The sequence below is a fragment of the Antechinus flavipes genome, chromosome 5 (assembly GCF_016432865.1).
Source record: "Antechinus flavipes isolate AdamAnt ecotype Samford, QLD, Australia chromosome 5, AdamAnt_v2, whole genome shotgun sequence".
NCBI classification, from domain to species: Eukaryota; Metazoa; Chordata; class Mammalia; order Dasyuromorphia; family Dasyuridae; genus Antechinus; species Antechinus flavipes.
The window spans coordinates 99,935,265-99,947,924 of record NC_067402.1 but is presented as its reverse complement, the minus strand read 5'-3'; the positions used below and the strand labels follow the sequence as shown (position 1 = coordinate 99,947,924).

Below are 12,660 nucleotides of genomic sequence, written 5' to 3'. Positions count from 1 at the left end.
TCCTTAACCACCAGTTAAATATGCCCAGAGCCTCCCCTGCTATTTTTCCTTGAAGTAAAATGGACAAAGCACTGGCCTCCCCTCCCCTCCCTCAGTCTTAGCTTAAAGGGCCCAGAGGAGGGTCTGCTCAGCTAGATTAGGGGACTTCTTTTGCACTTCAAAGGGCCAGATCAACAATGATCCTAAGGAAATCTGTTCCATGAGGGTGGTCACCTAACCCTGATCCCTATCTATGTTCAAACATCTGCCATTGTATCTTTTGTCCTATAAAGTCTACTTACTGTTTAATGTCAAAGGTGCCAGCAAGGGTGAACAAGAATGTTTATAAGGCTGTCCCTACTTCAGTTGGGCACGGAGCCATGCCAGAATCCTTCTGGAGGTCCGTCCTGGCCATGCACATCATCTAGGCCAGTTACAAATAAATTATTTCTAAATTATGAATTACTATGGCTGTCTTGAATTCTATTGCCTGGGCTATTTCAGAAGCTGTTTTTTTTTTTTCTTCTAATCTCACTAAGGTACATTCTTAAGAGCAACCTGGCTTCCCTATCTCCTTTCTTCCACCTAACACTCAAACAAACAGTGAGGGTATTCCAAGATCAAAAGACAAAGGTTTTGGCCGTCTGACATGAGGCTTTAGTGCATTCAGCATGAGTGAATAGATTTTTTCAAAAAAAAGTAAGTGTGAATGAGCAACCATGAGCTGTGCTGAGCAAACATTTACTGAGCACTAGATCTGTGAACTTCCCTGCCAGAAGCACAGGCAATACAAAAATGAAAAGGTAGAATATCATGGAGAGATAGACAGATGCCCCAATAAAAATCCACCTTCTAAATAATCCTTTCCTTTAAAATTCCCTGTGTAGAAGGTGATATAAATTTTTGTATTTCCATTTTACTGGTAAGGAAATTTAGGCTTGCCTATGAACACAGCTAATAGATGTCAGATTTAGGACGTAAGTCCAGTTACTTTTTCCATACCATTGACCTCTACTTCTGTCCAATATGGATGACTCAGATAAGAGAACCTTGATTGTATTGTCTGTCTATTTCCACTCCTTGTCTTAGTGGTTTCAACCCTGTAGTTCCCAGTTCTCTTGCCCTCTCTTCTTATTCCATCACTAATGGAAACACTGAAGAAAATGCTCACCTCTTTCACAGGAGAATCTACAAACTCAGTTTCCTCACAAAGTGCTGGGCTTTTGTTTAAGATATTTCCTAGTAGCTGATGGAGGCTTGATCAAAGCTCTCTCAAGAGAGCTTCTGCTATTGATGTTGCTCCCTTGACTAGCAGGGAAGAAAGGAATGAATTTCACCAAGTACCTTAAACAAAAGAATAGAAATAAGGCTGTTGAGGACAACCCTGTTGCCTCTCCCTCTCTTTCTTTTTACTCATCTATCCAACCCTAGAGAATTCAGTGCTGAAACTTTTTAATGAGCCCAAAAATAGGGATCCCCTTAGGACCTAGCCTAGGGGAAAATAGACAAACTTCAACTTCTTCCCTTCTGGCCAATCAGAACCAGAGTTTTGAAAGTCTTGTTTAAAGAGAGTAATCCATTTTTCTAGTCCCACTCCAGTCATCTCCTCTCCAGGTGGATTCATTGAAAGTGCCAATCTCATTCCATGCCCAAAGCTGGGTCCCCAGGGGCAGATACAGGGAAATAAGAAATGTAACATTTATTGATTTTATGATAAAGCTAACTTTCCATGTGCAAGGTTCCCCAGATGGAAAAAGCCAAAAATGCAGAGTAATTATTCATAAAACCTCAGAGACCAAAATATATGTCAGATGTCATATGACCCATATACTACCCAAATCACAGACTGTGATCTGTGAAAACTGATCATTCTGTCTCTGCTTTAAAAATTGGCTCTTCATTTCACCACCAATATGTTCCACTGTGGGTCTGCTTTAATACACTGGAATATTTTCTGGTTTTTTTTTTTTTTTTTGTTAGACTGAAACCTGTCTCCCTATATCTTTCCTAAACATTTTATAGTTGTATTCTCTGGAATCAAACAAAACAATTCTAATTCCTCTTTGGCTTGGTAACCATTGAAATATTTGAAGATGGAGATTATGTCTCTACTAAGTCTTCCTCAAGATGAATGTTCTCAGTTCTTTCAACAGACTTTCATAGGGCATAGTTTTCTGGGGCAATTATAAGACAAGGGCACAGGCCTTTAATTCTAAAAGATCTAAGTTCAAATCTGCCCTGAAGATTTTATTGATTGTGTGGCCTGTGCATGACCTTGGGGAAGTCATTTAACCACTATCTTGCCTCAGTTTCTTCACCTGTAAAATGTGGATAATTATATCCTCTAGCTCTGTTGGGTATTATGGTACTTAGGACAGTGTATGGTGCATAGTATGTACTTAATAGATACTTGTTTCCCCCCCTTGGTTTTCAGTCCCACCACTACTTTGTCACTCTCTTTGAACTTGTTCCACCTAATAAATATCCATCCTTAAATCTGATACTCCAACATGGATCCGATATTCCAGATTAGGTCTGCCTACATCACTAGGTGTGACTTCATAACTACTGCCTCCAATTCTTGCAATATGGTTGGGTCATTTCCCTTTCCATTCCTTCATGTCTTAGATGATGCCTTCACACCTCTTCTTGAGGATTAGTCATCATTGGGAACAAGATACACCTTTCTAATGCTCATCATGAATTTCTACATACTAATTATTCAACTCAGAACTACTTGATCAGTGCTTGATAAATGAATGGATGAGAAGATAGATAACTAGATGAAGGGGAAAAATAATTAGAAGAGGATGTATAGAATAAGGACAAGTTGTCTTTTCCTGAACATGCAAGATATTGGGAAATAGGGATAACATTTAGAGACACTCTTTATGGGGGGTGGGCTTCAGATTGAATGAGTTTTCCACAAAGCCAACTCTCAGTAGAGTTTCTTAAGCTATAAATTAGTCTCTGTTCACAACATAAATTTTTTTCTTGATGATCACAATCTTATTCTCCAAAACCATTGTGTTTTGCTATTGTTTTAGAGTAGGACTTTTTTCCTTCTTTGTATCTCCAGTGTTTAGAATATAGTAGACATGTCAATTTCCCCTGCAAATACTCCTGGTAACTTGGTTGGTGAGTACAGAAATTGTGACAGAAAAGTAAAAACAAAATTGGATTAAGAAATGCCAAATTCTTTTTCACTTTATTGATATATACATTTCTAACACATTGGATTTTAGGAACACTAGCAATGAAGACATCTATAAAAACACATTGGAAGGGGAAAATGGGAATGAAAAAACTGTATGATATTCTTACTACCTTATAATTGTTAATGCTAACATTCTAAAGTATTGTAAATAAAATGTACACTTTTATGTATATATTTCTACATTTTTATAAATTTGAGTTGTTTAATTAGTATTTAGTAAAATATGCATCCTAAATGTTCATGCTAAAAATTTTATTAAAAATTGTTTTGTTGTCAATCCTTTTATCTTGCATAACTCCATTTTCCACTACTCAATCACATAGGTGATTCAGGATGAAAATTCTTAGAAATGCACACAAACTCATGCAATCCAAATATCCATGAAAAAAAAAATCCAGGAATGGCTGAACAAGTTGTGGTATATGATTGTAATGGAGTAGTATTGTGCTATAAGAAATGATGAGCAAGATGCTTTTCAGAAAAACCTGGGCAGACTTACAAGAACTGATGCAAAGTGAAATGAGCAGAATCAGGGGAACATTGTGCAAAATAATAGCAATATTGTATAATGAACAATTGTAAATGACTCAGCTATTTGCAGAATTACAAGGATCCAAGATAAGTCTGAAGGTCATATGATGAAAAAATTCTATCACTTCCCAGAGGAAAAAAATGATCAAATACAAATGTAAATAGAAGTTTGCTTAAAAAAAAAAAACTTTATCAATCTGGGGGAACAGAGGCTTGTCCATGTTTCCTTTTGCAAGTGTCTAATCAATGTCAAATTATTCATTTTTTCAAGGAGATGGGGAATAAGGGAGAAAAGGAGAGGATTTGGAAAACTCAAAAATCTTTTTTTTAATGGTGGTTGGGGCAGCTAGATAGTACAGTGGATAGAAGACCTGCCTTAGAATCAGGAGGGCTTGAGTTCAAAAATGGCCTCAGACGCTTGACTCTGGGCAAGTTACTTACCCCAGTTTCCTTGTCCCTCCCAAAATGATTGTTAGTTTTTTTTATTTATCTGTAATTGAGAAAAAAGAAAAGTTTAACCCAAGTTTTCTATATTCTTGTGAAATTGTCATTAGTCAACAAAAAAAAAAATCATAGTATCAAAACTTTAGTACTAGAATAGACCTTAGGGATCATTTTATTCAAATCACTTTACTTTATAGGTGATCAAACTGAGATACAGAGACATTCAGTGGTTTGTCCAAGGTGATATTTTAATCCAAGACTTCTCATTCAAAATCTAAATATATGTTCCCTGGAGCAGTGAATATTCCTAGGGTAGCTTTTTCATAAAAGGTGCTGAAATCATCCTTGAACTTAATTGACTCGAGATACTAGCACTCAGGCTCAGAAGTAAATGGAAGCTTAAGTATAAAAAATACTAACCCATATAGAATCAGTAATAACTCCCTCAGACTTCTGAAATGCAGTCCCACATCTTCAGTTAACTGTAGGATATTTTGAATGGAACATCCTGAAGACAGCACTCACTAGGTTGTTAGCTTTTCAAGGACAATAAGCCTATCTTTCTAGCCAGAATTCAGACTAGTATTTGGCACATATTAGGTGCTTGATAAATGTTAATAACTGATTGCCATCTCAACCTCTGTTTGTCTAAATTCCACATTGTGCCTTCCACACTCTTCTTCTAAATGTTTAAAATTCTGCTGATGGCAGCACTATGTTTCTAATTTCCCAGGTTTGTAAGCTCACTTATAATATGAGAGCTTCACTCTCTCTCATGCTGAATATTGGGCCAATTGTCAAATCATGTCTTTGCTTCCTCCATAACATTTTTTCCATTTGATCTCTTCTTTCCATTGCTACCACCATAGTTCAGGCTCTCATCATTTCTCCTTAAATTACTGTAACACCCAACTAATTAGATTCTTGCCTCCAGTTTCCATAGTCCAGTTTATCCTTGACACAGCTGCCAAAATGGTTTTCATTATGTATAGAAAAGACTATTTGATTCCCTAATTTAATAACTTCTAGTGGCTCCCTACTGCCCCTAGCATAAAATATAACCAGTTCTATTTAGCACCTTAAAAAATTTATAACCTTGCTCCATCCAGCCAAGTATGCCTCCCTGTTGCCCTGTTTCCTGTCTCCAGGTCTTTTTATTGACCATTTGCCATTTTAGCAATATACTCTTTCCTCATCTGTGCTTTATACAATTTATACAATTTTTCTCATTCTTCACAATGCAGCTCAAGCACCATTTTATCCATGGGGGCTTTCATGACCCTGCCAGCTGGCTAGTGCCTCCTCTCCCAATCTATCCTTTTTTCACTATTTATTTATATATGTTTTCTTTAAATTTTCTCTGTCTGTATTTATATGTGAAATCATTGTATTCTCTATTACAAAGCAATTTCCTTTTGAGGGAGGATTGGGCCATTTTTGTATTTATATCTTTAGCTTCTTGTACAGTCCCTGGAACACTTTGATTGATTAAATTGATTCAAGTGTTACTCCTGGCACAGACTAGCTTTGTGATCATGGGAAAGATTTTCAACCTCTCAGCAAGTTGGTACTCTTCCCTTCATTAAGGATGAATCTATTAAGGATGGATCATATGTGAGTCTGAGATGTTGATTCCAAAAAGAAATATAACAGAAGAGGAAGTAGGATAATAATTTAGCTCTCCCTTCATCAGTAACCAAGGTGAAGGTATGCAGAGGAGCAGAAAGAGAAAGACAGACAGACAGAAAGATAGAGAGAGACAGAGACAGAGATAGAGACAGAGACAGAGAGAGATGAGAGGAGAGAGATAAGGGGAAGGGAGGAAAAGAAGAAGAGAAAACAGATTTGCTATCTCCTGGGCTGCAGCTTCCTTTTTGCTTTTTTCTTTCTCAAATCAAGACCAGTAAGGGACTGTGTTAATATAAGATAACTCAAAACTTGGAGGAGATGGAGGAGTCAGCTATACATCCTGTAAAGATCTGGATAAAAAAGTAGAGGTGACAGAAGTTGCATCCCTCCTTCCCGCTCTCTCTTCACCCCTTCATTCCAATTTCATTCACATATATTATCCAACTCAAAGGATCGTGAGGGACAAAAGAAAATTACAGTGGTCTAGATACATAAAGTCCTTTAGGGTTTGTTGGTGGTAGTCCCCAAATTATGAGAAGAGTACTATAGGTTGTCAATTGAGACTCTAAGCCTAAGACAACAATTTGATAGCTTACTACAATATATCAGTAGTCTTGCAAGGTGTGACTTGTCCTATCATATGTGCTGAATATGGACTCTCATGCATGTAATGCTATTGGGCAAAACTGTTTTTGTTGTTGTTCATCCCAAATTCTAGAAGAGTACCTATGATATCACTTGAGTTGGAAATGAATTGGAAATGAGTTCTGCAGAGATATTCAAAGTCATTAGGTTGACACTTTCCTCCAGAATTTAAGTCCAGTGTCATGACAAAGGTCAGGAAGCCTCATGAGCAAAGCTGGGAATCATTCAAATCATGTGAATTTGTCATTCTTGCTTTCTGAATTCTTTTAATCAAATAATCAAATAAAATTTAGCTGAAATTTTGTTGAAGAGAATTGAGTGGTTCATAGGATGGAAAGAAATAGGGAGAAATTTAATACCATGAAACCAAGAAAACCAGTATCAATCTTCAGAGAAAATGGGCCAGCTGGTACAAAGGAGATTGGGGATGTAAACATAGAAACATAGAAGCTGCAATAAAGTTATGTGGAAATTAGAGAACAAAAAGGTTATATTAACAAAGATAAAAAAAGACATAAACATGTGGAAAGGGGGAGGAGGAATGTCATAGCCAGTCTTCAAAGTCTGGCTGAGATTCATTTTTATTCCAGCCTATTTTCTTTGACAGTCCCCTTAACCAACCAAACCAAAGAGTCATTTTACTCAGGCCTCCAGCCAACACACTGCATCCTTATTCAAGAAGAAATTCTTTCCTATCCCTTAGCCCTTGTTCTGATAAAGATATCTAAATGCTGCAACTTCAGAGAAGGTTTTTCTCATACTACCTGACATTCCATCTTTTGAATTTGATTTCAAGTTTCAAATTCAGCCAGGACGTTTGAGGAGCTGTTATTTCTCTTTTATTTTTGAAGAGGATAGGTGATATCATGGGGTGATATCTTGCCTTGTGAATTAGATTAAAGTGAGGGAGAGTTGCAAAAACTTGTCAGTCTCACTCTCTCTTCCTGAGACATTGCAGTCTAGTGGAAGGACAAAAGTCAAGATGAATGGTGATGATCCAGGATGCAACAGGTAAGCTTGGAATTTTCTATGCCTGATGTAGCTCTAAGCTACTCACAGTGCCTGATTCAGCTGCCATTATGACCATTGGGACAAATGGTTCTCATCCAAGTATTGCTCTAGGGATAGTTCATTTTCTGAGAAGAGATAACCCCTACCTCAATGACAGATTTGCAGCCTGTCAGTCACCCTCAACCTGATTTAGTCCATCTGCCAGGAAGGTCGGCCAGGATGTGGCCACTGTGGATGCTATAGTTCTTGAAACCATAGGTAAAAGTTGGGTGAATAGGGTCACACCAAAGGTATCCAGCCCTGAAAAGGGCTTGCCAAGCCCTCATACCAGAAGTTTAAGGTAGTTCTTTATTAGCCACTTTGCTAGTTTAGCAGGGGGAAGCTATCTAAATTAATCCAGTAGCTACACTAAGGAAAAAAGTGATGTGGGGAACAGAGAGGATATTTTGGAGCAGGCAATCAGTCTTAGAAATGGAGGCGAAGACAAGTCTAGGTGGGTGGCTGCAATCAGAGTCTTTGAATAGCCAAAGAAATTTGATGGAAGACACTATGGAAGAAATGGGAAAGAAGATGAAAATCAGCACTGAGTGTGTTATGAAATTTTAGTTATTTTAGCCTAATTCAGGCCTTATACTTCCATTGATTTTCTTGTGATGGATGGGGGAAATTAATTTTTTCTTTTACAAATGAAATGTTCATAATCTCTCCTCTCTCTTCCAGTACAAGTGGAATAGAAGCTAGGTGTGCTGTGAGTCTCAAATGAGATAATGGGTATAAATATGTTTGTAAATCTTGAAGCAGTTATTGTTATATGAATATTATTATTAGCCTCTTATGGATATGCCCCTAATCAGATGATAATTTCTTTCCCTGAACTTTTGCATTGTACTCCTTCTGAGATTAATTAATTTTTATAGAGCAGCACGGGAATCCTGGTGAATAGATTTATCTCAAAAAAAAAAAAGGATTCTCACAAATTTTTAAGTCTGAGCTTAATTGATAACATTTACATGGTTTGTTTTTTTTTGTTTTGTTTTGTTTTGGTTTTTGCTGAGGCAATTGGGGTTAAATGACTTGCCCAGGGTCACACAATTAGGGAGTATTAAGTGTCTGAGACTAGATTTGAACTCAGGTCCCCTTAACTTCAGGATTGATGCTCTAACCACTGCACCACCTAATTGCTTCACATAAGTCTTAACAATCAACAAAGCAATATATCAAATTCTGATATATAGAGATATTCATTTCTAGGATGTAAATGTTCACACTGAAAGTTCAACAGGAGATGAGACCTGGTTAGAGCTAGTTTCACAATTGCCTTGGGTACACTAGCCAACATTCCCTATGTTTTCTCCTTTTACCACATACATAACTTCTTTATCATCTATACTGGAGCTGTATGACTAGTGCACTGTATTTTCAGTACTTATCACAGTAATTAGTCTAAGGATTTTTAAAATGGCTTTATCCTTTTCCAAATAAATATAAAGATAGCCCTCAACATTCACCCCTGCAAAACTCTATGCTCCAAATTTTTCTCCCTCCCTCCCCCTATCCCTTCCATTGATTAACAAGCAATAAAATGTAGATTAAAATATGTGCAATTCTCCTAAATATATTTCCATAGTCATGGTGCTATACAAGAAAAATCAGAAAGAAGAAAAAGAGGAAAAAATCAAGCAAAGAAGCAACAATAAAAGTGATAATACTATGATTTGATCCATACTTCTCCACAGTTCTCTGGATGTAGATAGCTCTTTCTATTACAAATCTATTGAAATTGCCTTCAATTACCTCATTGTTGAAAAATATGTCCATCACAGTTAATCATCACATAATTTTGTTGTTGCCATGTATATAATGTTTCCTTAGTTCTACTAACTTCACTTAGCATCAGGTCATGGAAATCTTTCCAGGTTTTTCTGAAATAAGCCTGCTCAGCATTTCTTATACAACAATAATATTTCATTACAATCATATGCCATAACTTATTCAATCATTCCCCAAATGATAGGCAACCACTCAATTTCCAGTTCCTTGCCACTAGAAAAAGAACAGATATTTTTACATATGTGAGTCATTTTTCTTTTCTTTTTTTCTTTTGATCTCTTTGTGATACAGACCCAGTAGAGACACTGCTGGATCAAAAGGTATGCCCAGTTTGATAGCCTTTTGGGGAAAATTCCAAATTGCTCTTCTGAATGGTTGAGTTACAATTTACATCTCCACCAACAATTTATTAGTGCTCCATTTTCCCACATCACCACCAACATTTATCACTATATTTTTCCTATCATCCTAGACAATCTAAGAGGTATGAAGTGGGACCTCAGATTTGTCTTCATTTTCATTTCTCTAATCAATAAACATTTTTTATATGACTAGGAATGGTTTTAATTTCATCATCTGAAAATTAGCTGTCTGTGTCTTTTAACCATTTATAAGTCAGGAAAAGCTTGTAACTTTATAAAGTTGAGCCAATTCTCTATATATTTAGAAATGAAGCCTTTGTCAGAAACACTGGATATCAAAAAATTTTCTGTTTTCTGTTTCCCTTCTAATGTTGATTATATTGGTTTTATTGGTACAAAACCTTTTTAATTTAAAATAATCAAAATTACTCATTTTGCATTTCATAATCTTCTCTAGTTCTTTTATGGCCATAAATTCCTTCCTTCTCCACAGATCTAAGAGGCAGACTATCCCCTCCTTGTTTTCCTAATTTGCTTGCAATATCACCCTTTATGTCTGAATCATGAAGCCATTTTGACCTTATCTTGGTATATAGCATCAAATGTTGGTCACTGTCTAATTTATGCCAATGTAAGGACATTTAACAAATGCCTTTTATTTGTTCATTCATTCCTCTATTTATATCTTTGTGAGTTATCTTTTTCAGATATGATAGTTTTTAATATCAAATATTGAAATGAACTGAACTCAGATCACGGCCTTTGAATTGCTGTATCACAAAGTTTTAAGCCAAAAGTTTCAGGAATAATGATGTTCAATCACATTGCTCTCATTAGTAGTGAATATGAAATTTTTCTTGTGATGGATGGGGGAAATGAAATTTAAAGTTATATTTTAGTGAGTTTTCCCATTAATAAATGAAATATTAAAATATTATTTTCCATTTATCTCATTTAAATTTGTTTTTATTTATAATACACATAACACAACTCTGTTAATGCATTTACATAACTGCTAAATTAGTGACTATACATGTATTGGGGGTGTTCAAAAATTTTTACTAAGGGATTGTATAATTAAACAGCTTTGAAAACCATTGTTTTTACCATCAATATTCTTAAACAACAGACACACATGCCCCCCATACACACCCACACTCCTTTTTAACAAAGAAAATCACTTAAGTAAAACTAACCAATGCAGTAACCAAATCTCACAGTATTTGCAAAATTCTTCTTCATTAATCCCTGATCCTTTAACTGAGAGAAAGGATATGTGTTTCAGCGTCTGTCCTCTGGGTATTGCCATTAAATTGAGTTCAACTGTTTTAGTGTTCTTTTGAATTATGTTATTGCAATTAATGAATATTTTATCCTCCTGATTCTCCTTTGTTGGCCCTTCATCAGTTCATGCAGGATGAGATATTCATTTGTCAAGGTCTTTCCAGAGACTGTAGTATAAAATGGAAGGAAATGGTGTAGGGCTAATGACCATTTACATATTTGTGGTTCTGATTGTCAAGGTCCTGCACAGGAAATCAATTTGGGGAGGGAAAGAATGAGTGCATCAAACAAACCTGTACTAGTTCTTATTAGAAACTTTTCACTTTCTACCTCTTCTCTAGCAAATCATTTCCTTCAAAACTGAGTGACATTTCAGCAAACACAAAACAATGATGTTGATGTCAACTAAGAATAAGATCCCTGAAGTAGAATGAACATGCCCACTAACTTTGCTTTGAATTTTCCCAAGGACAAGAGAAATCCATACCACTTGATGATTATGGTAAGGAATTAGCTTAAAGAGCAAAAATTTAGAACTATTCCAAAAATCCAAAATACATACAGTTGTCACTGAAATATCTCTTTGGAAGGGCTTACCGTTAAAGAGATGACAGTAGCGTTTCATCCCATCTCTCAGAACTTCTTTGACTTTGTCATTCCTCAGAGTAAAGATAAAGGGTGTCAGAAAAGGGGTTACCACTGAAATCAGCAAGGAGACAGTCTTGTTATACTCCACTGCTTGAGTCTGCTTGGGTTTTACATAAAGAAATAAACAGGTGCCATAACCAATTATTACATATATGAAGTGAGAGGCACAAGTGGAGAAGGCCTTTCTCCGGCCAGAGGCAGAAGGGATCTTTAAGATGGTGGAGATTATGTAGGTATAGGAGATCACAGTGGGAAGCAAAGAACCAAAGAGAACAACAATGGCCATCAAGAAGAGAATAAACTCTAGGAAAGCTGTGTCAACACAGGAAAGTTTAAGCAATAGCCCTCTCTCACAGAAAAAATGATTTACAAGAGTTGATCTGCAGAAAGAGAGTTGAAAAGTAGCATAGACTGGCCAGATTTCAAAAAGAAACCCAAAGACCCACGCTATTATTACTACCCAGAGACAAACTTGACTGTTCATGATGATATTGTATCTTAGGGGGTTACAAACGGCTACATAACGGTCTACTGCCATTGCTCCAACTAATACAAACTCTATTGTCCCAAAAGAGAGATAGAAGAAGAGTTGAGTGACACAGTCTGAAAAGGACATGGTCAGTATTTCAGACATTAACAATCCTGCTAGCATGGGAGGAATGATAGTGGAGGTAATCAGGATGTCCAAGACAGACAAGTGACCCAGGAAAAAATACATAGGCGAGTATAGTCGACGATCAGCACAGACAATGATGATGATTACCACATTTCCTATTAAAGTCACCAAGAAGGAGAAGAAAAATATGGCAAAGAGTGTATAGCGGAACTCTGGCGATCCAGGAAAGCCTTCAATATAAAATTTGATGAGTCCAGAGTGATTTCCTACCATTCAGTCTTCTGTTCCTTCTGAGACCTAGGGGAACAGAAAGTTAATATTACCAATGAGAAATGTCAATTCCAAAAAGTTTAGAGACAGATCTTGAGTATATTATATACCTCATCTACTCATGGGATCTATGTAAAGATCAGCTTTCATTAGAAAGAGTTTAGTATTAAATCAGTGTCATGGCCAAATATCCA

General features: G+C 36.4%; 1 protein-coding gene across 1 annotated transcript; it reads right to left on the bottom strand.

Annotated features, from left to right (window-relative positions):
- Nucleotides 1-341: 341 nt before the first annotated feature.
- LOC127538573 (olfactory receptor 9A4-like) lies at nt 342-12,478 on the bottom strand. The gene is made up of 2 exons (XM_051962381.1): nt 11,530-12,478; nt 342-403 (listed from the first exon to the last, which is right to left on the bottom strand). Exons 1-2 carry the CDS (start codon nt 12,467-12,469, stop codon nt 342-344), a joined length of 1,002 nt encoding a protein of 333 aa, XP_051818341.1. The 5' UTR covers nt 12,470-12,478.
- Between the last annotated feature and the right edge of the window lie 182 nt (nt 12,479-12,660).